The sequence below is a fragment of the Rhinatrema bivittatum genome, chromosome 3 (genome assembly GCF_901001135.1).
Source record: "Rhinatrema bivittatum chromosome 3, aRhiBiv1.1, whole genome shotgun sequence".
NCBI lineage: Eukaryota > Metazoa > Chordata > Amphibia > Gymnophiona > Rhinatrematidae > Rhinatrema > Rhinatrema bivittatum.
Window position 1 is genome coordinate 429,000,864 of NC_042617.1, and position 26,987 is coordinate 429,027,850.

The 26,987-nt window shown below is 44.1% G+C and overlaps 1 protein-coding gene across 5 annotated transcripts in view; it reads right to left on the reverse strand.

Moving 5' to 3' along the window:
* The window catches only part of FBXO25 (F-box protein 25), a 168,424-nt gene that overhangs the window by 118,222 nt on the left and 23,215 nt on the right, over nucleotides 1–26,987 (reverse strand). For all 5 annotated transcript variants that reach the window (XM_029595772.1, XM_029595771.1, XM_029595770.1 and 2 more), the window contains 2 exons: nucleotides 10,964–11,064; nucleotides 10,671–10,720 (listed from right to left, as the gene is read on the reverse strand). In XM_029595772.1, the coding sequence (XP_029451632.1) occupies nucleotides 10,671–10,720; nucleotides 10,964–11,064 (151 nt within the window). The remainder of the gene's footprint in view (nucleotides 1–10,670; nucleotides 10,721–10,963; nucleotides 11,065–26,987) is intronic.

A 26,987-nucleotide genomic window follows, 5' to 3' on the forward strand; every position in this document is an offset into this window, starting at 1 on the left:
GGTTTTTTTAGGAGTGGTTTTATGATTGCCATTTTGAGAGGGTCGGGAACTAGCCCTTGAGATAAGGAGCAGTTGATGATTTGGGTGATAGGTTTGGAGATGGTTTTAGAGCAGGTGATGAGGAGATTAGTTGGGATGGTGTCCTGAGGATGAGAAGAAGGTTTAAGTTTTTTTAGTATGTTTTCGATCTCTCAGGATGAGGTCAGCTCAGTTCAGGGTTATCCTAGCAGGTAGGACAGCTGTCTCTCTCCTCTGCAGTCCCTAAAGCTGTTTCTAAATTAAAGCCTTCTGCCAGTAATCTTGATGGCATAAGAGCTCTACCAACTGGAAAGGAGAAGAGGCAGTAGATCACCCTCTGCTCCTGAGCTTGGGTGACTGGTACAAAGTTGTGTTGGTAGTTCAATATGATGTGCACTATCTGGAGCTCACTGCATCATATGGTGCACCGATGGAGTGGAGGTACTGAAAAAGTATAATTTGATAGACTCTTTAAGGCTGCATGTTTCGATGGCACCAAGTGACCTTGCTTCGAGCATGTCAATGTTGATGGTCCCGAATAAGAATGCATCGATGACTCTTACTTGGATGGCAGTAGAATGTCATGCATCAATGGCATACCAGAGCCATGCATCTGTGCGTTTATTGATATACCTTACACATCAATGCTGGTGGCCATGTGTTGATAGTGTTGGCGCACGAGGCCTGAGCATTTTGGAATATAAGATCATTAAGGCTGAAGCTTTTGACATTGGTTGCTCCAATAGCTCTGCAGATTGATGCCCCTTAAGAACATAAGAACATAAATTGCCATGCTGGGTCAGACCAAGGGTCCATCAAGCCCAGCATCCTGTTTCCAACAGAGGCCAAACCAGGCCACAAGAACCTGGCAATTATCCAAACACTAAGAAGATCCCATGCTACTGATGCAATTAATAGCAGTGGCTATTCCCTAAGTAAACTTGATTAATAGCAATTAATGGACTTCTCCTCCAAGAACTTATCCAAACCTTTTTTGAACCCAGCTACACTAACTGCACTAACCACATCCTCTGGCAACAAATTCCAGAGCTTTATTGTGCGTTGAGTGAAAAAGAAGTTTCTCCGATTAGTCTTAAATGTGCTACTTGCTAACTTCATGGAATGTCCCCTAGTCCTTCTATTATTCGAAAGTGTAAATAACAGAGTCACATCTACTCGTTCAAGACCTCTCATGATCTTAAAGACCTCTATCATATCCCCCTCAGCTGTCTCTTCTCCAAGCTGAACAGCCCTAACCTCTTCAGCCTTTCCTCATAGGGGAGCTGTTCCATCCCCTTTATCATTTTGGTTGCCCTTCTCTGTACCTTCTCCATCGCAACTATATCTTTTTTTAGATGCGGCGACCAGAATTGTACACAGTATTCAAGGTGTGGTCTCACCATGGAGCGATATAGAGGCATTATGACATTTTCCGTTTTATATCATCTGCAAATTTGATAACCTCACTCATCTTATTCCTTTCCAGATCATTTATATATATATATTGAAAAGCACGGTCCAAGTGCAGATCCCTGAGGCACTTCACTGTTTACCCTTTTCCACTGAGAAAATTGACCATTTAATCCTATTCTCTGTTTCCTGTCTTTTATCCAGTTTGTAATCCACGAAAGGATATCGCCTCCTATCCCATGACTTTTTAGTTTTCGTAGAAGCCTATCATGAGGGACTTTGTCAAACGTCTTCTGAAAATCCAAATACACTATATCTACCGGTTCACCTTTATCCACGTTTATTAACCCCTTCAAAAAAATGAAGCAGATTTGTTAGGCAAGACTTCCCTTGGGTAGATCTGTGTTGACTGTGTTCCAATAAATCATGTCTTTCTATATGCTCTACAATTTTGATCTTGAGAATAGTTTCCACTATTTTTCCCGGCACTGAAGTTAGGCTCACTGGTCTATAGTTACCCAGATCGCCCCTAGAGCCTTTTTTAAATATTGGGGTTACATTGGCCACCCTCCAGTCTTCAGGTACAATGGATGATTTTAATGATAGGTTACAAATTTTAACTAATAGTTCAGAAATTTCTTCTATGCAGGGCGGTCAGCACTACTTAACCCTGATGTTCAGCCCTGTTTTACTGACAGGAGAGTTTGGGGAGCTCCAGTTCAACTCTTTTCCCAGGGAGGCAGACTAGATTGTAAGCCCTCTGGGGACAGGGAAATACCTACAGTACCTGTATGTAATCCACTTTGAAGCACTGAAAAAAGTGCGAAAAGCGGAATACAAATCTAAATAAATAAATATGCTGTACTGCGGAAGGGAACCCAACTGTGACTTCAAAAAGATATCCAGTTTTCCCCATTTTATATACCATGGTGTGCCGAGTATGCAGGACATCCATCCACAATAGACGCAGTTTACCTGGTTGTACTCCGGACCCAGGCAACCTTAACATAGTTCATACCCATCTGTAAGAGACATTATCTTACTGCAAATGCAGTTCTTAAAAACACTCACAAGTTGTCTTATTTTTGCCAGACATCTTCAGGAGCAAAGAAACTTTTTTTTTTTTGTAGCACTGAAAAGTGCTGTTGTGGTGCTACTGAACTAAAAGCTGAAGAGGTTAGGCCTGTTCAGCTTGGAGAAGAGACAGTTAAGGGGGATTTAATAGAGGTCTTTAAGATCATGAGAGGTCTTGAACGAGTAGAACTGAATCGGTTATTTACACTTTTGGATAATGGAAGGACTAGGGGGCAATTCCATGAAGTTAGCAAGTAGCACATTTAAGACTAATCGGAGAAAATTCTTTTTTCACTCAACGCACAATAAAGCTCTGGAATTTGTTGCCAGAGGATGTGGTTAGTGCAGTTAGTGTAGCTGGGTTCAAAAAAAGGTTTGGATAAGTTCTTGGAGGAGAAGTCCATTAATGGCCATTAATCAATTTTACTTAGGGAATAGCCACTGCTATTAATTGCATCAGTAGCATGGGATCTTCTTACTGTTTGGGTACTTGCAGGTTCTTGTAGTCTGGTTTGGCCTCTGTTGGAAATACGATGCTAGGCTTGATAGACCCTTTGTCTGACCCAGCATGGCAATTTCTATGTTTCTTACGCATCCTTACTGTATCGGCCCGCAAGCGAGAAAAGTTGGAAAACTATGACTACAAATCTAGGCAATAAACTTCCAGATCTGAAGGCCTTTATGGTGCAGGTGGACTTGGACATTGTTGTTATTAAAGAGACATGGTTCAATAAGACTCACGAATAGGCTACAGCCATCCCGGCTTATAACCTCTTAAGGAAGGATAGAGAGGGCAAAAATGGGGAAGCATTAGCTCTTTATGTCAAGAACAATACCCAAGCAATACCCAAGGGACATGGGGGTAGGGAAGAAGCATTATGGGCTCTCAAAAAAAAAACAAACCAAAAATAGTGCTTCCATTTACACTGGTGTGGTCTACAGACCTCTGACTCAAAAAGAGCTGGACAGAGATCTTGTACATTCAAAATGTGGGAAGGAAAAGAGGAAGTGTTACTCTGAGATTTTAATCTGCTAGATGTGGTTTGGAGAATCTCTACTGCAGAATCTGCAAAAAGTAAAGAGATAGAGAATGTTCTTTTAGAGACTCTGCTCCAAAAAATGGTATTGGAACCCACAAGAGAGGGAGTGATACTCGAGCTAGTGCTCACAAATGGGGATAGTGTCTCTAATGTCCGGGTAGTGGCTCACCTAAGCACAAGTGATCACACAATATGGTGCCATAATCACAGCCAGGAGAGAAAGAAATCACAGGCTTTGAACTTCAAAAATAAAGATTTTGTCCAAATGGGAACATACCAGGAGGATGAACTAGAAAGGTTGGGAGGAAATAGGTGAGGGGGAACAAAAGTAGGCCAAATTAAAAGCAGCTATTACAAAGGCAACAAAACTATATGTTCAAAAAATAAGGAAAAGTGAAAGGATCTGGTTTCTCAAAGGAAGTGACTAAAAAATAAAGGCAAAAAGAACAGTGTTTAAGAAGTACAAAGGATACCAAACAGAGGAACACAGGGAAGAATATCTGGTGAAGCTGAAGGAGACGAAGAAATAAATCATGAAAGTAAAAGATCAAGTAAAAGAAAGGACTGCCAAAGAGGTAAAACGAGGCAACAAAACATTTTTCCTATATCTAAGAGAAAGGAGGAAGGCTCACGGTAGCATAGTGAAATTGAAGGGTGACAAAGAGCAATGTGTGGAGAAAGATGCAGAAATATTAAACAAATACTTCAGTTCAGTGTTCACTAAAGAAAACCTGGAGAAGGATCATTGCTGGTTGACAAGACCATTGATGGGAATTAGGTAGATGCAACTCCATTTACGGAAGATAATGTATGGAAAGAGCTAGGAAAACAAAGTGGACCAGGCCGTGGGATCAGATGAGGTACTTCCCTGGATACTAAAGGAGCTGAAAGATGTGCTGGTGAGTCTGCTGAAAGCCCTGTTTAATAGATCCCTAGAAATGAGAGATCCCAGGACTGGAGAAGAGCGGTTGTGCCCCTGCTTCACAAGAGTGGTAGCAGAGAGGAGGTTGGAAACTAAAGGTCAGGTAGCCTCACCTCGATGGTGGGAAAATTAATGGAGACTTTGTTGAAGGAAAGGATAGTGAATTATCTCCAATCCGGTGAATTGCTGGACCCAAGGCAGCATGGATTCACCAGAGGAAGGTCCTGTAAAACAAATCTGATTAACTTTGACTGGGTGACAAGAGAACTGGATCAAGGAAGAGCACTCAATGTGATTCACTTGGATTTCAGGAAAGCTTTTCATACAGACCCACATAGAAGGCTCATAGATAAAATGAGAAACTTGGGATTGGGTGCAAAGGTGATGGAGTAGATTACAAACTGGTTGACTGACAAAAGATTGTGTGTAATGGTAAATGGATCCTACTCTGAGGAAAGAACAGTGTTGCCTCAAGGATCGGTTTTCAGACAGATTTTGCTCAATATCTTTGGGAACAACATTGCAGAAGGGATAGAAGGTAAAATTTGCCTTTTTGCAGATGATACTAAGATTTGCAACAGAGAGGACACACCTGTAGAATAGAGAGAATGAAAAGTGATTTAGGAAAACTTGAAGCATGGTTGAGGATTTGGCAATTGGGGTATAATGCCAAGAAGTACAGAGTCATGCATTTCGTATTCAATAATCAGAAAGAGCTGTATGAGATAGAGGGCAAAAGGCTGATGTCAATGGACCAAGAGAGGGACCTTGGGGTAATAGTGTCTAGTGATCTAAAGGCAGTGAAGCAAGTAATAAGGAGATAGCTAAAGCCAGAAAGATGCTGGGCTGCATAGAGAGAGGGATAACAAGCATAAAAAAGGAAATGATGCCCTTGTATAAATCCTTGGTGAGACCTCACCTGGAGTACTGTTTGGTTCTGGAGACCGTATCTCAAAAGAGATGGGGACAGGACCAGAGAAAAATGGCCAAAATGGTGTGGGGTCTGTATCGAAAGACTTGAAAGGCTGAAGGATCTAAATATGTATACCTTGGAGGAGAGAAGGCGCAGGGGAGATATGATACAGATCTTCATATAACTAAAAGTTACTAATGATGCACAAACATCAAATCTTTTCTGTTAGAAAGGAAACTGTACAACTAGGGGTCATGAAATGAAACTCCAGTGGGGATAACTCAGAACCAACATCAAGAAATATTTCTTCACAGAAAGGGTAGTGGATGCCTGTAATGCCCTCACAGAATAGATGGTAAGGACAAAATTGGTAAATGACTTCAAATGGGCATGGGATAGACCCTGCAGATCCCTAAATAATGAATGCAGGAAACGAAAAAAAGAGAAGCATGAGGGTAACCTATACAGAATTGCAGTTACTACCCTTAACAGGAAGTATGGGGGTAACCTGCACAGCATGGCAGTTTCTAATCTTAACAGAAGGAATGGGGTAACCTGAGCAAAGCAGTAGTCTCCTCCTGTGGGAATTCTGCACACAAAAACAAAATTCTGCAAAATTCTGCACACTTTATATTGGTCAAAATAATACAATACAGTCTTTAAGTAATTAATTTAATATGTAATACAGAAAAAGTTAGTACTTAAAGATGCAGAATTTTAGATATTTTGAGCAGAATTTCCCTAGAAGTTCACTGTAAAAGTATCCCTTCCACTCTCTCTCTCTCTCTCTCTCTCTATTCCCCTGGCCACTTTGCCCTCTCAGACCCCAACTCCTCCACCTGCTACTATCTCTCCCCTCCACCTCTAGGCTCAACCCCTTCCACTCTATCTCCACTCCCAGAGTTTGACCCCTCTCAGTACTGCCCCTCACACAGGCTCCCCTCTGTCCCTCTCCCTCACACAGGCTTTCTCTCTCTAGTGTACATACACACCCCCTTAAATAGGCTCTCTCTCGCACACCCTCATACAGACTCCCTCTCGCAAACACATTGCATCACGCAAGGTCCATCTCTCTCGCACACACACATCCCCTCATACAGGCTCCCTCTCTCTCTCTCTCATGCATACAGCCTCACACAGGATACTTATGTCTCTCTCTCACACATACACAATCCCTTCACAGACTTCTTCTCTTACAAACAAGCACCTTCACATACACTCAATCCCTTTTTTTTTTTTTCCCCCACACACACCAGCTTCCCGTCTCTCACACATACACATACTCCTTCACAATCTCCTCACATAGGCTCCCTCTCTCTGGCACCAACACTCAGGCACCCTCACACATGATCTCTCAACCCCCCCACCCCTCCCCCCACAGCTTGCAGTCTTGCACACACTTACACAAACTCATGCACATCCCCCTCTACACACACACTCACTCTCACCGGGGGGCCTGCTCCATTTCTGCCAGGGCCTTCATCTTCGCCATGAGTGGGACAAGCTCCGCTTGCAGCATGCTGCATAAATTCTGAGCTCCGCAGTAGTGCGGAATTCCCACAAGACTAGCAGTTACTACCCTTAATAGAAGGCATGGGGGTAACCTGCACAGCATGGCAGTTTCTAACCCTAACAGAAGGCACGAGGTAACCTGCATGGAGCAACATTTACTACCATTCAGCAGCTTGCTGTCTTTACTACGTTACTATGACATAAATAAAATATGTCCTAGTTAAAACTGGAAATGGCTAGAAAGCCTTTCTGCACATGCAAGGCTGGTTTCGTACAACAGCTTAAAACTCCAGTCATATAATATAGCTAACAATTATAAAAAGAAAAAAAAAACAAAAAACTTTTGAACTCCAAGAAGAGGAGAGTATATAGGACTGATTTATCCTGTTGTGCACAGGGAACACCAGTTACTGGTAAGTAACTTAGCTTGAGTTTCCGTGGAGAAACCCAACTCAGTCCCACATGTGGGGACTCTCAAGCAAAGGGTGGTTTTTGATGTCTTCCTTGTATTCTCTCTTTAAGACAACCACCAAAATGGATGAAGGTAGGAATGGAGCCGAATAAAAATTTGTAATCAATTTTTAAAACTGATTTTTTTTAGTACTTGCTGCCCAAAAAAATCTTACCATCCTGGTGCAAGTCAGATGCTACACAGTAGTGAGAGGTAAATGAATGCATTCAACTCCAAAGTAACAGTTTTATGTATCTCTTCAACAGAGGCACAGCCAGGGTGAGACTGTTATTGCTCTTACATTATGAGCTTTTACATGATCTTCTAATGAAAGGCCTGATTTGCCACAGTAAATTGAAATACAGTTATGTACACAAGTTGAGGCACCCCTGATCAAACTGTATATTTCAATAAGTCTCTAAGCAAACAGAATTATTTATTTGCTGATTTTAAACATAGTAGGCTTAATATTGAAAGAAATTTGGCTAACTTAACCAGATATAACTTATCTGACTAACTTAGGGGGTCATTTATCAAAATGCGCCAAGGCATTTTTGCATGTGTTAAGGGCTTATCGCATGCAAAAAGCCCCGTTAAAGCAAGCGATAGGCCCTTACCGCATGCGAAAACGTCTTTAACGTATGCGATAACCATATCGTATGGTCTGATGCAAATTTGAAAAACAGGAGGAGTTAGGGGCGGGGAGTAGGCTGGGTTTGCCAGTCTGCGAAGTGCTATCGCACAGACTTAACGCCGATTTTAATTACACCTTTTTCAGTAGCGTTAAGCCTGTGCGATAGCTTGCGTTATGGGGCGGTAAGGTTTTATCGCATTTTGCGATGTCTCCTGAAAGGCCTGTTTTAGTAGAAGTGAAGCTCCCGCCTAGCCATGAGAGAAGGAGAGAGCAGGAGAGAACGCCTAGCCATAATGTCTTCTCCCTAGATAGGTATTTGAATCTGTATGGTAGGCCCACCTAGTAACTCTAGGTGAGGTTTAGGTATTAGTGAGGGGGTTAGTGGCCACTTTGACATTCAACGTGAGATGTACGAACAGAACAGTGGTCTCTTGTGAAGATTTGATGGCCTTCGGAGTGAGGAAACTCACCCAAAGATGAGATTTGGGCAGTGTTCTCTCCACCTAGCTTGATGGACTCTACCTGGGTAACATCAAGCTAGGTGGAGAGAACATTGCCCAAATCTCATCTTTGGGTGAGAGTTTCCTCACTCCGAAGGCCATCAAATCTTCACAAGAGACCACTATTCTGTTCGCACGTCTCACACTGAATGTCAAAGTGGCCCCTAACCTCCTACACTAATACCTAAACCTCACCTCGAGGTACTAGGTGGGCCTACCATAGGGATACAAATACCTATCTAGGGAGAAGACATTAACAATGGTCCCCCAGTGGTTGAATGCAGGAAATACAACAGAACTGGCACTTATCGCAAAGTCTGAAAATGTTATCGCAATTTGAGCTAACTTAGCTCTTTGCATAGGTAATTAGCACAAGTTGCGATAAACTGTATATTAGCATAACACACACCCCTTTTGCTATCGCATGTGATACTTATCGCATTTTGATAAATCCAGGCCTTAGAAGGTATATTCAGTGGCTCGGCTATGCTGCTGATTATGCCCGGATAAATTCTAGTTAGCCAAATAAATTATATCTGGCTAACTTTATACCTGCTATCAAGCAGATCTAACTTATTTGGTTAACTTAACCAAGTAAGTTAAAATATCAGCATTTACCTGGTTAAGATAACTGAATAAGTTGCTCTGCCCCAATCTGCCCATTGCCTGCCCCAAAAGATATCTGGCTAAGTGGCAGCCACTGAATATCCAGTTACGTTCAGTGACTTAGCCAGATAAGTCCCTATTTATCCGGCTAAATAAAGTTAATATCGGCCTCACTGAAAATAAAACTGATTGTGGCATACGCAAATGTTTGGACACCCTTCCAGTTGATTCATTACTACTTTTAAAATTAAAATAGCTAAAACCCAAAAAGTTAATGGATACATTAGGAATTTAAAATTAGTTAGGTGATGACAATTCCACAGTTAAACAAACACTCTGAACTGTCTAACTTCTCAGACTGACTGTATACTTTCAACAACCATGGGCTCCTCTAAGCAGTTTGGACATTTGAAAATAAAGATACAGTAATTCAGTGTTTCCCAACCCTCTCCTGGAGGCACACCTAATCAGTTGGGTTTTCAGGATACCCATAATAAATATTCAGGAGATAGATTTGCATACATTGGAAATCCAGGCATGCAAATCTATCTCATGTATAATCATTGTGTCATTCCTGAAAACATGACTGGATTTGTGTGCCTTCAAGAGAGGGTTGAGAAACACTGCTTTAATTCATTCTTGCAAAGCAGAGGAAGTCTATAAACCACTGATAATTTTGTATTGATTAGTGGTCAATCAAATCAAATATTAATAAAAAAAATCTCTAGCTAGCAATTTCAACTGTCAGAAATATTGTTAAGAAGTGAAAGTTAAATGGACTTGTTGAAGCCAAGGCAAGATCTGGAAGCCCAAGAAAAATATGATAGTACTGCACAAAAACTGATCTGCAAAATAGAGCTGACAGATCACTGCATATGGGGGACAGAATTACAGTGCAAAAATTGATTCTGATTGGATTTATTGTTCCTTGTGTTTACGCTAAGAACTGAGAATGTTTGGTCTTTGCATAAGTCAGCAGACCACAAGATTATCTCTCATAGCACATCTTGGCTCCTTGATATTATTTGGTGTGCTTTGCGCTATTTCCATATTCTTGGTGATGTTTTAACTTTATACCAAGTAGAGGATGCAGCAACGTCTGTTCACTCAGAAATTCATCAAAACATACAATATGACCAGAGTGTCTAAATTTTTGCATATCCATATAACATACAGTTAGGCTTCGGAATTCACTGCCAGCAGATGTGATTAAGGCAGTTAGTGTAGCTGGGTTTAAAAAAAAAGGTTTGGATAAAGTCCTGGAGGGGAAGTCCATAAACTGCTATTAATCAATAAGAAATAGCCACTGCTTGTTACCAGCATTAGTAGCTTGGGATCATTTTAATGTTTGGGTACTAGCTAGGTACTTGTGACTTGGATTGGCCACTGTTGGAAACAGGATACTGGGCTTGATGGACCCTTGGTCTGACCCAGTATGGCATATCTTATGTTTTAATGGTGAGGTTGAATAAGTCACCAAGAGCCTAGAACAGCAAAGTATAGAATTAAAAGATATGATAGTAAGAATAAATCAGCAAATTTATTTTTAAAAATACATTCATACAGGACTTTCCTAGAGGAAATACTTACTTCTCTGGTGCTTTCTTTATGTACACAGATCCATTTTTCCTGATAAAAATCTATAAATAAAAATTAATAATCAGATTACTTTTCTTGTACCTTATTTTTTTTTACCTTCTCAGAGACTCATAATGTAGCCTCACTTAATGCAAATTATTTTCTTCATCTTACTAAAAATGTCATACATGAACTTTTTTTTATAGCTCTTTTAAAAAAAAGATAGTGGGGAAAAATTATGGCAACTGAAAATGAATGATTCACTGAGGCATGAAATGTTATTTGTATCTAGAGAAGCGTCTTACATTGTGATTTTGTGTTATTAAAATGGTTCTTTCTTCTTTTCTTGACTGCAGTTTCACAATTTTCATTATTATATTCTTCCTGGTCTTCATCTTTTAAGTTGCTGAAATATGAAAAATAATTATTTGATTAAATTGATGCAGATATTTTCCATGGAACAAACAGTTCAACTACAGTAGTTTACCATAACATTAAGTTACTTACCTGAAATAAGTGTTCTACACAGAGTAGGATAATCAGCCAGAGTGAGTAATGTCATCCAACAGTGCAGAATGTACAAAGTACCTAGCTGGTCTTAGAACTTATAAAGCTCTTCTAAGCATGTGCAGAAGCTCCCATTTAGTCGCCAGTGCCAAGAGCCTCTTGGTCTTATATAAAATAGTGGAGTACCAGTCTAGTGGTTAGAGCAGCAGGCTGCAAACCAAGGAAGCCAGAGTTCAAATCTTACTGCTGTACTCAGTAACCTTGAGCAAATCACTTCACCCTCCATTGTCTCATGTATAAACTATGGGGGTCATTCACTAAGCCATGGTATTCTCCACCCCCACACCAAGGGAAAAATACCACAGGAGTCACAAACCCATGTAAATGACCCTGCAAGCTTTGGGGTAGATTTTCAAACCGCGCGATTTGGCGTACTTTTGCTGGTGCATCAGGCGCAAGCAAAAGTACGCAGGATTTTAGTAGATACGCGCGTAGCCGCGAGTATCCGCTAAAATCCTGGATCGGCGCGCGCAAGGCTATCGATTCCGTATAGCCGGTGCGTGCCGAGCCGCGCAGCCTACCCCCGTTCCATCCGAGGCCGCTCCGATTTCGGAGCGGCCTCGGAGGGAACTTTCTTTTGCCCTCCCCTCACTTCCCCTACCTAACCCACCCGCCCGGCCCTGTCTAAACCCCCCCCCTTACCTTTGTCGGGGGATTTACGCCTCCCGGAGGAAGACGTAAATCCCCATGCGCCAGCGGGCCGCTAGCGCGCCGGGACGCAACCTGGGGGCGGGTCCGGAGGGCACGGCCACGCCCCCGGAACGCCCCGGGCCATAGCCACGCCCCCGGAACGCTCCCGACACGCTCCGATAACGCCGCATGGTTCGGGCCCGCCCCCCCGACACGCCCCCCTCAGAAAACCCCGGGACTTACGCGAGTCCTGGGGCTCTGCGCGCGCCGGTAGGCCTATGTAAAATAGGCTCACTGGCGCGCAGGGCCCTGCTCGCCTAAATCCGCCCGGATTTGGGCGGATTTAGGCGAGCAGGGCTCTTAAAATCCGCCCCTTTGTGAATTCCACAGTATTTTTCCCACATGAGAAAATAGTACAGCTGCGAAAGCCCCCCTAACAATGCGCAATGGTGGCCCAGAGACTGTGGGGCTACCATTGTTTGAAGAAGCCCCAAGAACGTCCCACTCCCCCCCAACTGAGATGTTAAAACCCCCGAGGCAGGTCTGCTTAGACCTCCGGCCATATCCAACCCCTACACTCCGGCAATCCTTGCGGGCAGACCAGAGACGTTACAAAGTAAAAATAAGCAATTTGTATCAAGGATAGCAGCCCCTCCTTTGCTCCTTCACAGAGAAAAAAAAAAAAACAAAAAACTGGTCCCTAGAGGCCAGCACCCCCTTTTTTTACAAAATGGTTTTAATGAAGTGGGCATTGGTGGCCCAGTGGACGATCCAACTTCCCACCCCCGCCAAACCCAGACAATGAAAAATCCCAGGAGTTTAGTGTTCCCTGACCCCTCACCCCCTGGATCCCCCCTTAACTTGTTGAATCAGTATCAGCGATGCAGTGGGAGCCCAGAGTCCCCCCTAGGCTCTGGGCAGCAGGCATTTTCTAAAATGGCTACCATCTGGACCCAGTGCCTAGGGGATGCTCAGCAACCCCACTGATGCTGATTCGTCAAGTTAAGGAGGGGACATCCAGAGGCTAGGCTAGGGTGGGGCTTGGGGGATCAGACTCCAGGGAACCTTTTTTTTTTTTTAATGTAAGGAGGCGGTCCGGTCCATTGGACAATCAATGCCAATTTTATTCAAAAAAGGGGGTGGGGTGAGGTGGGGTCCTTTTTCTGTGAAGGGGCCATTGGTACAAATAGCTTTTTTTTTTTAACTTTTTAAACTATGGGCCACCTGCAAGGGCGGTGGAGGGTAGGACAGATGCATCTAAGCAGACCCCCCAGGGTTTTTATAACTCTCCAGAGTAGGGGAGGGGAGAGAAGGGAAGACATTTTTTGTCCAAGCAGCTACTTTAAGTCTAGGCTGTAAGTGCATCGAGATGTGCATTAACATCCCGATGCACCTGTGGGAAATTAGCTAAATCTTCTGCATGCTAATGAGCTCATTTAAATATGGGCCGGGCCAGGGCTCAGATAATATAAGGCATTTGAAAAGCCTCATCTCACCCCCACACCAGGTCATATACTGAGCGAAATATGGCCTGACATGCCTTAGTATAAGAGGCCCTTAGATTGTAAGCCCTCTGGCGATGGGAAATACCCCACAAATAATTATACTGGGCAATAACAGTTTCACAAACAAAATGATTTTTTTTATTCTGTTTGTGCACACATCGATTGTGCACAAGTGTTCAATACCACAATAGACCAATGTTTATAATTGGGAGACCCTGACACGACCGTGTTTAGCATCAGGGGGACCAGAGTTTTCAAAATCTATAATCAAACAAACATCATACGGTTATTGTGCAGTTGGGTGGACACAGAGGTACAGGATTAAGTGGTTATCAATTAAAGGAGGGACCAAGACACAGAAATTCATTGGTAATTTGTAAAAACATCAAAGCAGGTAGACAAAATATAATGGTGAATAACACTGAAGTGAGGGGGGGAGGGGGAAAAGGGGAGAGGGAGTAAGTGGGGAAGGAAGGAAAAGGAAAAGGGCACTAAATGAATACGTGGGGAACCGTCAGACAGAAAAAGATAAGAACTTTCTTGAGATTTAAGAAAGCGGACAGTCATCAGCTGATTACTAAAAAGGAATTAATAACAGGGGACTAGTAAGTTAAAAGGCCGCTATGTCGAAATAATCAAAAGTAGCAAAAAACAGTAGCCAGGGGAACCGGGTGTGCAGTACCTTAATAGTAGATGTGTAGCTCAAGCCATGGCAGTGACTAACACCAAGATGTTGAGGAAATCAAAAACACTGTGACAAGGTACAAAACTTCAGAGCTGGCATGGGATTACCAAGGCTCTAGAAGAACAGAACCAAAGAAACTAAAAAAATACCTTCAAAATTTGAAGTCCACAGGGACTTTTTCATGTGTTAATAATTCTGCACAAGCAGAAGAGTGCCATCACTGGGACCATTGCGGGACAAAATCTACTTAAAGCAAACTGTGAACAAGACCCGAAGGTTTCCGATATTGTAGCTGAAAGATAAAAAGGGTAACCATCGTATAGACCAATATAGTGTAAGACTTACAGGTAAATCCGCAATGTCTCAAGGGGAGATACTGATGAGTTAGCATAGAACAGAAAAAAGCCCGCGAGACAATCAGGTCGTGTAGCTAAATATAGTTGAATGGTGATAAAATTCTTAATGATATAAATCAAAACTGGAAGACCAAAAAGGTATAAAGCGAAATGGAGGCTTAAGTCAGGAAAGTTACCTTATAGATTTGAAGATTTTCTCATGTTTGACCGGCGGGATATGACCGCACTGGGAAATTTTCAGAGAGATATCTTTAAACAGACCGGGAGGTCTACGAATCTATAACTAAAATGGAACACAAAGAAACAAAATTTCATGATACAAACTTTCTTAGATAAATGTTAAGCTTGTAGAGAACGAACTTACACATGGATACTCTGCACTTTTGGTCACGATGTCCCAGGGAGACTCAAATGACTGATAGGCGTTTAAATGGGCGGGCACAGGGTAAAAACCACGCGGGAAAAGGTCATGTGATTGACAGGATACAAGTGATCGGGTGAAGAGAACATGTAATATACTAACCACCTTATCAAACCAATACCTAACAAGCAGCATATAAAGGAACTAAATAGAACTAAAACACGAAGGAAAAAGGGGAGGGGGGAGGGGGAGGGGAAATGGGGGGAGGAAAGAAAGGCAGAAATAGAAAAGGGGAGGGGGAGAGAAAAAAGGGGGAAGAAGGGGGAGGAAGGAAGAGAAGCCAGGGGAAAATAACAGAAGAAGGGGGGAGGGAGAAAAAACAGGACAACCTAGATAGACTGAAGAGGAACTGAAAGATTACATAAGAGCTAGAAGAAAGCAGACCACTCAATTTTCTTGTTTAAGCCGAACGGAACTAATGAGTTCAACTCGTATATCCATCTTTGCTCTCTTTGAATGAGAACTAAAGACCAGTGGCCACCTCGTGTATGCTTAGGAAAGTGCTGTAAGGCGAAAAACCGAAGATCAGAAATGGAGTGATTTTCGGCCTGCCAGTGGTCCACTAAGAGTGCCTCATGGCGACCTGACTTTAGACAAGAGCAATGTTCGATTATCCGGGCCCGGAGGGGGCGGGTAGTTTTCCCTACGTAGATGTTTGGGCAAGGACATAGAATTACGTACACTACGCCGCTTGAAGTACATGTAGTGTGGTGTTGGAGATGGTACTGTTTAGAAGTCGGGTGTGTGAAGGTGTGGATACTCATGGAATGTATACAAACGGAGCAGTGATCACAAGGACCGTGGTCCTTTCACTGTACCTGTGTTGGTAGAAAGTGGTAGTTTATGTTCAGAAGAGGTTACACTGTCTCTTAAATTTTGACCTCTGACATGAGCAAATAGCGGTGGTTCCTGAAAACTCATGTGTGGAAGGAGTAAATTCCAATGAGACTTAATAGCGTCTTGGCTGTGAACAGAAAAGGAAAGAACGCATGTGAGTTGAGTTGGAGTTTCAATGTGGCATTGACTAAACAGAAGGTCACGGTTAATGTACAAGGCTCTCTTGTAAGCTCGTTTCATGATCCGCCTGGGATACCCTCGTTCCTGAAAATGTAGTCATAGTTTTGGCCTGTCGAATGTAATCTTGATGGGAGAAGCACAGTCTCCGGAGAAAGAGAAACTGTCCAACGGGTATGTTGTCTCTAAGTGGATGTGGGTGATGGCTGGTATATTGTAATAGTGTATTGCGATCGGTGGGTTTCCGATACCACGATATAACAAAATTGCCATCTTGAACACTGACTGTAATGTCCAAAAATGAGATATGGAAATGGTGTAAACAATATTCAAATTTGAGATGTGGATTGCGAGAGTTGAGCCAAATCAAGAAAAAGAAAGAGTTGTATTTCTGTGCCCGTCCAGATCAGAAAAATGTCATCTATGTACCAAAGCCAAATAGGAAAGAAAATTTTGAAAGGACAGTTGTGGACGAACTCAGATTCAAATTGGGCAACATATAGACATACTATGGACAGTGCCATTGTAGCCCCCATCGCAGTACCCTTAATTTGTTGGAAAAAGTTCTTGGTCAGGGCAATGCGGGTTAGTACAACAAGAAAAGAAGTAGGACTCCATTCTCCTGGGTCACATGAGGATAAAATAGATTGTACAACTGTGATAGCTTCTTCCTGCGGGATATTTGAATATAAAGATACAATATCTAAAGTCATGAATAAGAAAGGTTCTGATGGAACGGATAAATCATTCAAAATGGATATAAAATGACTACAGTCCCGCACATAAGAGGGACAGAGTGGAAAAAGGGGCGTAAGAAGTAGTCAACAAACTTGGAGAGGGGTTCCAGAAGGGAACCTATACCTGAAACTATTGGACGGCCAGGGGGAGAAGTAACAGACTTATGAATCTTCGGCAGGGTGTAGAAGACTGGAGTGACAGGAAATTTCTCAGAGGAAGTTAGCTTCCTTTTGAGTCAAAAAGTGTCGGTCAAGACCTTGCTGTACGAGTTCTCCAATGGTAGTCTGTAACTGTGAGGAGGGATCCTCTGGAAGACGTAAGTAATAAGGTATTAGAGAGTTGTCTGGTAACTTCTGCCTCACTCAGTATGGTTTTGAACAATGTTGCCACCTTTATCCGCTGATTTGTTAACAATTGAAGGATCAGATTTGAGGGTGGAAATAGCCCTTCTTTCCAAACGAGAAATATTACAAAATTTATTAGTGAAGCCTTGTTCACGAAGGGAAAGATCATGTATCTTGTCACAGTGTTTTCGATTTCCTCAATGCTTTGGTGTTACAGTCACTGCCGTGGCTTGAGCTGCACATCTACTATTAAAGTACTGCACACCCGGTTCCCTGGCTACTGTTTTGCTACTTTTGATTATTTCGACATAGCAGCCTTTTAACTTACTAGTCCCCTGTTATTAATTTCTTTTTAATAATCAGCTGATGACTGTCCGCTTTCTTAAATCTCAAGTCAGTTCTTATCTTTTTCTGTCTATGATGGTTCCCCACGTATTCATTTATTGCCCTTTTCCTTCCCTCCTTTTTCCCTTCCTCCCCCTCTTCCCCTTTTCCCCCCTCACTTCAGTTATATTCACCATTATATTTTGTCTACCTGCTTTGTTGTTTTTACAAATTTCCACTGAATTTCTGTGTCTTGGTCCCTCCTTTAATTGATAACCATTTAATCCTGTACCTCTGTGTCCGCCCAACTGCACAATAACCGTATGATGTTTGATTATAGATTTTGAAAACTCTGGTCCCCTGATGCAGCCTGACGCGAAACACGGCCGTGTCGGGGTCTCCCAATTATAAACATTGGTCTATTGTGGTATTGAACACTGGTGCACAATCGATGTGTGCACAAACAGAATAAAACATAGAAATGATGGCAGAAGAAGACCAAACGGCCCAAATCCTATTAATGCTAAAATAGATACCCTTCTCATTATTATTTTGACTAGTTACCATGTTACAATGTAAAATAGGGCGGACCTTGCCCTATTCTCTCAGTTATCTGTAAACTGATATGATATCTCGATCGAATGTCGGTATATAAAAGAAAATAAATAAATAAAATAAATCCAGTCTGCCCAGCAAGCTACTCACTTTATCCTTTTTTTTCCCTTCCTTTTTCTCTCTCACACCTGTTACTCTTGGCCCTCCAGCCCTATTTCCCCTCCACCCCACCACCAATGAAGAGAGCATCGCCGGATCTGCATCCAAGTGAACATCCAGCTCAATTAGGGGTAGCAACCTCTGCAACAAGCAGGCCACACCCCTGCCCCTGTCCACCCAGACTATACGATCCAGACCCCGTTGGTTGCCGTCCACACCCAGATCCTCCCTTCCACACTCCCCCTGCCGATGAAGCAGAGAGCCATGCGTTGAAAGAGAAGTATCAGACTCTCTCCCTCGCCGAAGCAGAGAGCTACACTGGACATGCATTGAAAGTAAAGTATCGGCCCAGCTACATCTCGCTTCCTTATGAATACAAATTTATTTTTTTAAAATTTTATTTGTGAAACTGTTATTGCCCAGTATAATTATTTGCCGCACATTATTTTGTTGCTAATTACCTAAATGTGTGTGCTTTCTACTCCGCTCTCTTTGTGCTTTGGGATAGGGAAATACCTACAGTACCTGAATGTATTCTGCTTTGAAGTGTCACAAAAGGTGGAATATAAATAAATAATCCAACTGTAAAGGGGGAAGTAGGAGGGCAAGTATGGCTGATTATCCTACTATGAAGAACATCAGTTACAAGCAAGCAACAGTTTTCTCTGTGGACAAGTAGGATTATCAGCCACATAAGTGGGAATCCACAACTAAGGGTTGCCTTTCAACATAAAAGGGGAAAACAATCACACCATCAATTTTTTTTTTTTTGACAAATTCCAATCAGGTTTCTTGAAGGAAAACAAAGAAACAGTTCACCTAGCTCTATTAAATGACTTCAAGAACACTAACGCAGAAATCGCTTGGATGTTGACAGACTTCTCAGCCACTTTCAACACTACTGATCATGATATCCTACTAAATAGGCTTTTAGGCATTAGTGTCCAAACTGAAGCATGGAAATATACTCCATTTCTCCTTGGATGTTTTTCATTCTACTTTATTTTTCATTGCAATTTTGTTGCTTCACTGCCTCAGCAGCAAGCCCAACAGCACTTTTCAGTGTTATTAACAAAAAAAAAAAAATACAATAAAATAGTAAGAAGATTTGGAACTTCCTCACAGGATAGGGCCAACTCTGGTCCTCGAGAGCCACAGAAAGGCCAGGTTTTCAGGATATTCACAATGAATATGTATGAGACAGATCTACATACAATGGAGGCAGTGCATGCACTCCCATCTCCATGCATATTCATTATGGATATCCTGAAAACCAGGCCTGTTTGTGACTCTTGAGGACTGGAGTTGGCCACCCCTCGGATAGGGGACAGATGTTTCTGGAATAACTCTCTTCCTCAACCTTCCTCAATTATGTTGGGAAGACCATCACAGTTAGTTGTTTCAAAATGTGCATGTGCAGACAAATAATGTTCATAACCGGTGGACACAAACATTTGTCATCATATGGTGCCAGACCACAATCAGCCAAATTGCCAGGCCTGCAGTCGGATGTCCTCGCAATCTCAAGCAGTTAAGATAGACAGCTTGCATGTACTGAGTTGGAGCCACAGCAAGTCATCATCCCGGAGTGCAGATTCTTCTGCCTCATGAGGAAGGGAGTTGAGCCGAAGCTCCTCCAAAACCCCCTCCCCCAAATTACTGCAATTGGCAGCCAGGGGGTTGACCAATAATGGCTGCCATGCATCAAAATCGAAGTAGCACTACTCACCAAAGAAACATAAGCATTAAGGTGCATCAGCACAGTCAATGCATGGACTATTAGTGCTGAAGCAGCCTAGCACCCCAACGCACAGTGTATTGACACAACTCCTGTATACACCGTGCAGGAGCATCTCTTGTATTTGATGCTTAATGCACAGACTCAGTCATATGAACCAATGAAGTCTACCCCTTCATTTGATACACTTGATGCATGAAGGTTCAACAGAGCACCCACCAACGTATTCTGCTTCTTCTTTTCATAGCACCAAACATTCCAAAACCAGAAAGCAATCTATCGCTGCTCCAGTCCTACAACTATATTTCTTCAATATCCAAGCTTTCTGAACCAACAGAACTCTTGAAATCTCAAATTCTGTATGCTGCCTTGCCCATTCAGCATAATATAGCACAGATGAAACCTGTGATATTCAGTAGCTCATTTTGTCTGCCCCCTCCCATAACAAGGGCACTTTTGGTCTCACAGCTACTGGCATAAGGAATACGTCTGGATACATTACACCCTGTCTGCTCTATTATTTTGCTCTCATCCAACAGGCCTTAAAACTGTGGAACAGGAACCAGTTTTGGTATCAGAAGAGAAAATCCCTCCCTCTAAACCAGCATGGCAAAGTCAGACTATGGAGCAAGTGATGGAAATAGTTAAGACACTTCTTTGCCTCACTCTCTGGAGAATCTGTTGGACCATATTCATCAATACATTCTTTTTTTCCACAATGCTGACTCAGTCAATAATCTGTACCTTGCCATCACTACATGCTGCTTTGGAATCTCCCATCCATGACTCCTCACCTTCAGTTACAACATATTCTTCTCATTTGAGAGTTACACAATAGCCCCTTCATTTACTGAGTCACAGGAAGAACCACCTCTATCGTTACACTCATCTTCAGGTTCCTGGCCAAGTGTTCCATCTCTAGTCGACTCACCTAGAAGTTTGGCAAGAATCCCGCCTGATCCATTCCCAGAACCACCAGAACACCCATCTCCTTCGGAATTCGAGAGGGTAAAGCCCTCAATCTCAATGTATGAAAGGACAAATCTTGGACATCCCATCAGATCCAGTGGCTCTGCCAATACATCTGTCATCTCATAGGTTATCTCAGGAAGAATTGACAATATTGAACAAAGGATTAACATTCGTACTGACTACAGGATATAATTCTTTTAATACCAGTGTGAAGTTGTATAAATTTTTTCGGAGATTGAGAATTGCGAAATTTTTTGAAAATGTGGTTGAATTGAGTCAGCAATCAAAATTTGTGAAGCGATCCAGATGGGTACCTCCTGACCCTCAAGATCCTTTTGTGGTAGTATTTGAGAAGTTAGTATTGAGGGATGTGGCAGTTTTGGAACAAGGAAGTCCATTTGTATTTAACATTACATTTGAAGAGAGACGGGCATTACAGAGATTGCAAAATGGTGAGATTATAATAAAACCAGCGGATAAGGGGGGGGGGGGGCAACGGTTGTTTTGAATAGGTCTTCATATATGGAAGAGGTCTATCGACAATTGAGTGATATGTTTTACCATCCATTAGATAGTGACCCTACAGAGGGAATACAATTTGAAACATTCTTTGATTCAACAGGTAGTTAAATATAAGATAGTGGTTAAGAAGTTGGGTGAGTATCTTTGGGAGGAGTTTCCAGTGAATCCAGTTTTTTTAAACTGTGCCAAAAATACACAAGCGTTTAGTAGCCCCCCCCCCCGAGACAGAGCAAGCAGTGCACACAGACTCTAAACACCGCAGAATTTTACCACCCCTGACGAAGCCCACGAAACACATACCAGGTTGGTGTTGTCTAAGCTGTCAAAACTACGCAATGCAACGATAAGTGTCTCGTCTCTTTAAAAATTACCAAAATTACCAAAAATGAAAAAAGTGAAATACTGAATTACCTCCTTAATCCAGCAAGCTTTGTAGCCAGTGAAGCTGGTTCGACCTTCTTCTTTCCACCATGAAAGACAAACATGTGATCTGTCTTTCAGAAAAGGTTTAGAAACCTCCAAATACCACACATGTCTCTTGACATCCAAAGGACGCAACAGGAGATACTCTTCCACATCTTTCCCCTTATCCAAAGACGGCAAGAAAATGGACTGATTCAAATGAAAATCTGAGACCACTTTAGGTAAGAAAGAGGAAACAGTACGCAGCTGAATAGCTCCTGGAGTCATCTGGAGGAATAGCTCCTGTGTTCAAGGTCAGTAGCCGCAAGGAAAGATGACGCAGCAGTTGAAACATAGGACCCGCCAAGAAATCCACCACCAGCAGGTTAATTATCCACAAGGGAAACAGTAACTGTAAGGGAGGACGAAGATAATTCACTCCCTTCAAGAAATGAGACAGATCAGGAGACGACGATAGGGCTTCACCATTGACCTGGCCTCTGAAACATGAAAGAGCTGCAACTGGTAGCTTCAAGGAATTAAGGGCCAACCCCTTAATTAATAATTTAACTTTAATAAGTTAACTTAGTGAATAGCTACTGCTATTACTGGCATCAGTAGCATGGGATCTACTTAGTATTTGGGTACTTGCCAGGTTCTTGTAGCCTGGATTGGCCACTGTTGGCTTGGATGCTGGGCTTAATAGACCCTTGGTCTGACCTAGTATGACAATTTTCTTATGTTCTTATGTTGTGAGAATTAACCAGACTGGCGACTTCATGGAGACTTCCTTTCTCAGATGAACCTCTTGCAACCACCATGCAGGTGAGAGCAGATTTCCATCGACAAGTGGAGCTGAACTGAAAAGTCCTGTGACTGTGGGTTTCAACGAGACAGCAGGGAACACTGAAGAGGATGCATAGGTGCCCTTGCCCATGGCACCATTTCCAAGGTTGCCGCCATCAGAGTACCTGAAGATACGACTCATTGTCGGGCGTATTGACTTCACCAAAAGACGCACCTACAACATCAACTTTTGACTCCGAGCTTCTGGAAGGAAAAGCTTTGCCCTGCCTCATGTTGAATCAAACACCCAAATACTCCAATGATTAAGATGGCTGAAGACTGCTCTTGGCTAGGTTCACCACCCAAACAAGCTCCTACAACAAAGTGGTCACCTTGTGGGTCACCAGGCTGCTCCTCTTCCAGAGACTTGGCTCAAATCAGGCAGTCATCCAAATACGGATGTACTAGAATCCATCCTCTCTCAACTCCGCTGCACCACCACCATAACCTTGGAAAAAGATCTAGGAGCAGTGGCTAGACCAAAAGGCATTGCTTAAAACTGATAATGGTGGCCCAGCACCATGAAATACAGAAAACATTGGTGCTCCAACCAGATGGGAATATGAAGGTAGGCCTCTGACAGATCCAAGGAAGTCAGATATTCCCCCAACTGCAGGGCCATTATCACCAGGTGCAAGGTTTCCATGCAAAAATGGGTCACCCTCAAATGACTGTTGACTCCTGAGATCCAGAATGGGACGAAAGGAGCCCTCCTTCTTGGACACAACAAAATAAATGGAAAATCACCCCATACTTTCCTGAGACAGAGGCACTGTGATCACAGCCCTCAGACTGAGGAGCCTCGACAGGGTAGACTCCACTGCCTTCTTCCTCTGCAGGGACTAAGGAGACATCATGAACACATCCCAAGTAACACTGCGAAATTCCACCGCATATCTTTCTCATATCACCTCCAGGATCCACTGATCTGATGTGATTTCGATCCATCTCTGATGAGAGAGATGTCCTCTTACCTCTTGACTCTGGGTATGGGTCGGCAAACCTTCATTATGAAGCTCGGGAGGATCCGCCCCCTAAGCCTGTGTCTCTCTTGGGTTGTCTGAAAGGTCGACCCCCCTGCAGGGACAAAACTGTTTGCAACCCCAAAGATGACCTCCTCACATCAAAGGGGCGCTGCAACTGCTTCTTATCCTCTGGCAATCGAGAAACCAGGGATCTGCCCCTCTTACTGGCCAGTTTCTCCAACTCAGAAATGGCAACTTAAGATTAGCTTTGGAGGCAGCGTCGACTGACCAATTACGCAGCCATAAATTGACGTCTGGCCACTATTACAGAAGCCACTCCCATAGCCGAAGTACGGACCAAATTGCAGCCCGCATCTACTAAAAAGGCAGCTGTGAGTTCCATAACTGCTCTGGAATTCATCCCAGAATCAACCACCTCCTGAGAGAGAAGTAGACAAGAGCAAGCCACTAGGGCACAACAGCAAGCTATCTGTAACGTCCTCACCACTGCTTCAAATGCTTACTTGAGAAAAATCTCAATTCTCCCATCATGCACATTCTTCAAGGTCGCTCCTCCCTCCATGGGGATAATCGTTTGCTTAGAGAAGGCACTGACCAGCGCATCCACCTTCGGACAACGCAAACGCTCTCTCACCACTGGGTACAGAGGGTACAGGCCTTCCAAAGGCTGACCCCCTTGGAAATTCACCTCTGAGGTAACCTATCCAAGATGAATCAACTATTGAATGGCTTCCGTCATTGGGGAAAACAACAGGCTTTACACAAGGAAACCAAAATGGGATTCTTCTTTGGCTCAGTCATGGAATCTGTCCCAGGTACTCCCAGCATCTCCAAGGTCTAGGAAATCAGGGTCAGCAGCTCATCCCTATGAAAGAACCGCTATATAGTCCGATATGGTTCCAGTCCCGGAAGAATTTCCCCATCCTCCAGGGAGTCAGGATCTGCCACATCATCAGTGCAATCCGGGTTCCTGTCTGGAATACCTGCAGTTAATAGAGGTGTGCTTCAGCGCTTAAACATAGAACTGGAAGAGTAAGGGACCACCTGCTGAGGATCAGACCAGACCGGATTAGTCAAAGCTGAGGATTATGCCTGAAGAAAGGATTGCAATCCCTGAAAAAAAAACCAAAAAAAAATCTACCAAAGAAAAGGCAGAAGGATCTAGACCAATACCAGAAGGCACTGGAACAGGGCACACTGAGCTGCCATCTCCTGCGGGGGAACCAGTCAGTGAGTTTCAAGGTATGGTGACTCAGACGAATTGGTATATGAAGATATGCTTCAGTGAGGTCCAGGGACCCTAAAAAAAAAACCTCCCCTTTCCGAACCGCAGCCATTACCATCCTCAGGGTCTCCATATGAAACAAGGAATCCGAAGACAACGGTTCACCTTCTGCAGATTGAGGATGGGACAAAATGTGCCCTCCTTTTTGGGGACCACAAAGTAAACTGAGTACCGACCTCGTCCCTGCTGTGTCACCGGCACTGGGAGAATAGCTCTGAGCTCGAGAAGTCTTTGCAGGGTTTCCTGTACCGCTTCGTGCTTGCTGCGCGAGGCCACACGGGACTCCACAAACACCTCCTGAACCGGACAAGATAACTCCAACGCGAAACGGTCTCTGATCACCTCCAGGACCCAGCGGTCTGAGGTAATCCTTGCCATTCCATGTAAGAGTTGGATAATCTGCCTCCGACAGCTTCGATGACGGAATGGGTGCTCGTGGCTTCATTGGGAGGGTTTACTGTTTCCTGCATTGAGGTGACCCAAGTCTTTACTGGAGCGGCGGCCCCCGCAAAAGGACTGTTGGCGTCCCGGAGTTGGTTTAGCAGCAGCCGGTGTGGCATATCTGCCGGCTCTATAGTGGCGAGAATCCCGAAAATGAGCCTGAGGAGGAAAAACCTTCTTAGAGGATCTCTTATCTTCTTGCAACTTATTGCCCTTGGACTCAGAGTAGCTTCACCAGCTGATCAAGATCTTCCCCGAACAGGAGCTTGCACTTAAAGGGTAGATTGCAAAGCTGGGATTTTGAAGGCAAATCCTCTGCCCAATTCCTCAGCCAGAGGAGTCGCCGTGCCACTATCATGGACACCATACTTCTCGCCGAGGTCCGCACCACATCATACAGCGCATCCGCAACATATGCGATGCCCGCCTCCAACCGGGTGGACTGCAGCGCCCTGCTGTCGCTGGCCCCAGAACTGGAAGCAGACTCCTGAACCCAGCACAGGCACGCCCTCTGCATAAGGCTAGCACAAACCGCCGCCGGAAGGCTCAAAGCGGCCACCTCAAATGCCCGCTTTAACTGGATCCTAGTTTGCGGTCCTACATGTCCTTCAAGGCGGCCACCCCAGCCACCAGGATAGTGGTCTTCTTCATGACCACAGAGACCGCAGCGTCCACCTTCGGAATCTTCAGAAGGTCCAAAACATCAGTCGTCAGGGGATATAGCTTCGCCATAGCTCTGCCCACCTTCAGCCCTGCATCCGTAGCCTCCCACTCCCAGGTTACCAGTTTGCGTACTTTCTTAGGCAGTGGGAAAGATGTTGTGGGACCCCTTATGCCATCGAGGACTGGATTAACGCCCTCAATGTCAGATTCATCTTGAGAAACCTTAAGACCCAGGACCTGGGGAATAAGTGAGGACGGAGCTCGTCCCGTTTGAAAAGACGGACCACGCTAGGATAGTCTCCCTCCGCAGGCAGGATATCTGGGTCATCCATATCAACATCGCCCTGATCAGGCAGCGAATCCAGGTCAGCCCCTGTGTCCGCCCCCGAGGCTGGCACCGATCCAGCAAGTGCGTCCTGAGGTCACCGGGGGCTGTCTCCCGTAGGGTAAGGCTGTTCCGTAGGGCGTTGTTGAGGCTCTGTGCCCCGACCTCTCTTCCCGGGTGGTTCCGACCATTCCCCCGGGTGTCCGGTTCTCTTAAACGCCGAGTACTTCCTAGCTAGGAAGGCTTTGTGCATCAAGATGACAAATTCAGGGGAAAACCCCTCCGGGTCCCCATCCCTCTCCGAAGAATTGCCTGGTGCCGCATCGCCAGTCCCCACCAAGGCTAAAACGGGAGGGGAATCCTCCTCCCGCGAACTGAGGTGCGAGGCACTTGGCCCCTCCTGGCAGGGAGGGACAACCAACCTTGAAGAGCCCTCCATCCCCGGGGAGCAGGCCGAGCACAAAGAGGCCGAATCCAACGCCTGAACGCAGGTCCATCACCAAGAGTGCCCAACCACGCAGTCCGAGGGAGAGAAGAGAAGGCTGACTGCCACAAGCCGCGCGCTGCCGCAACACGGGAAAATAAAAGAAAGACAGGCAGGAGAAGGGCCGACCCTGTAAAGACGCGCTCTGCTGTGCCGCGTGAAGTCCAAATAAAGGCAGACAATCCCTGGCCAAATTGCTGAGGCACGACCGCGACATGCTGCAAATGGCCTAAACTTGGAACTCACCCCTTCCCTCCTGAAGCACCGCGGAGCCCCAGGAGCTGAGGGACGAACACGGATAGCCTCCCTGAACGGCCGCTGAGGAACCGGTCCCCCTTGTACAGACTCCTTACCTCAATAAAGAAAG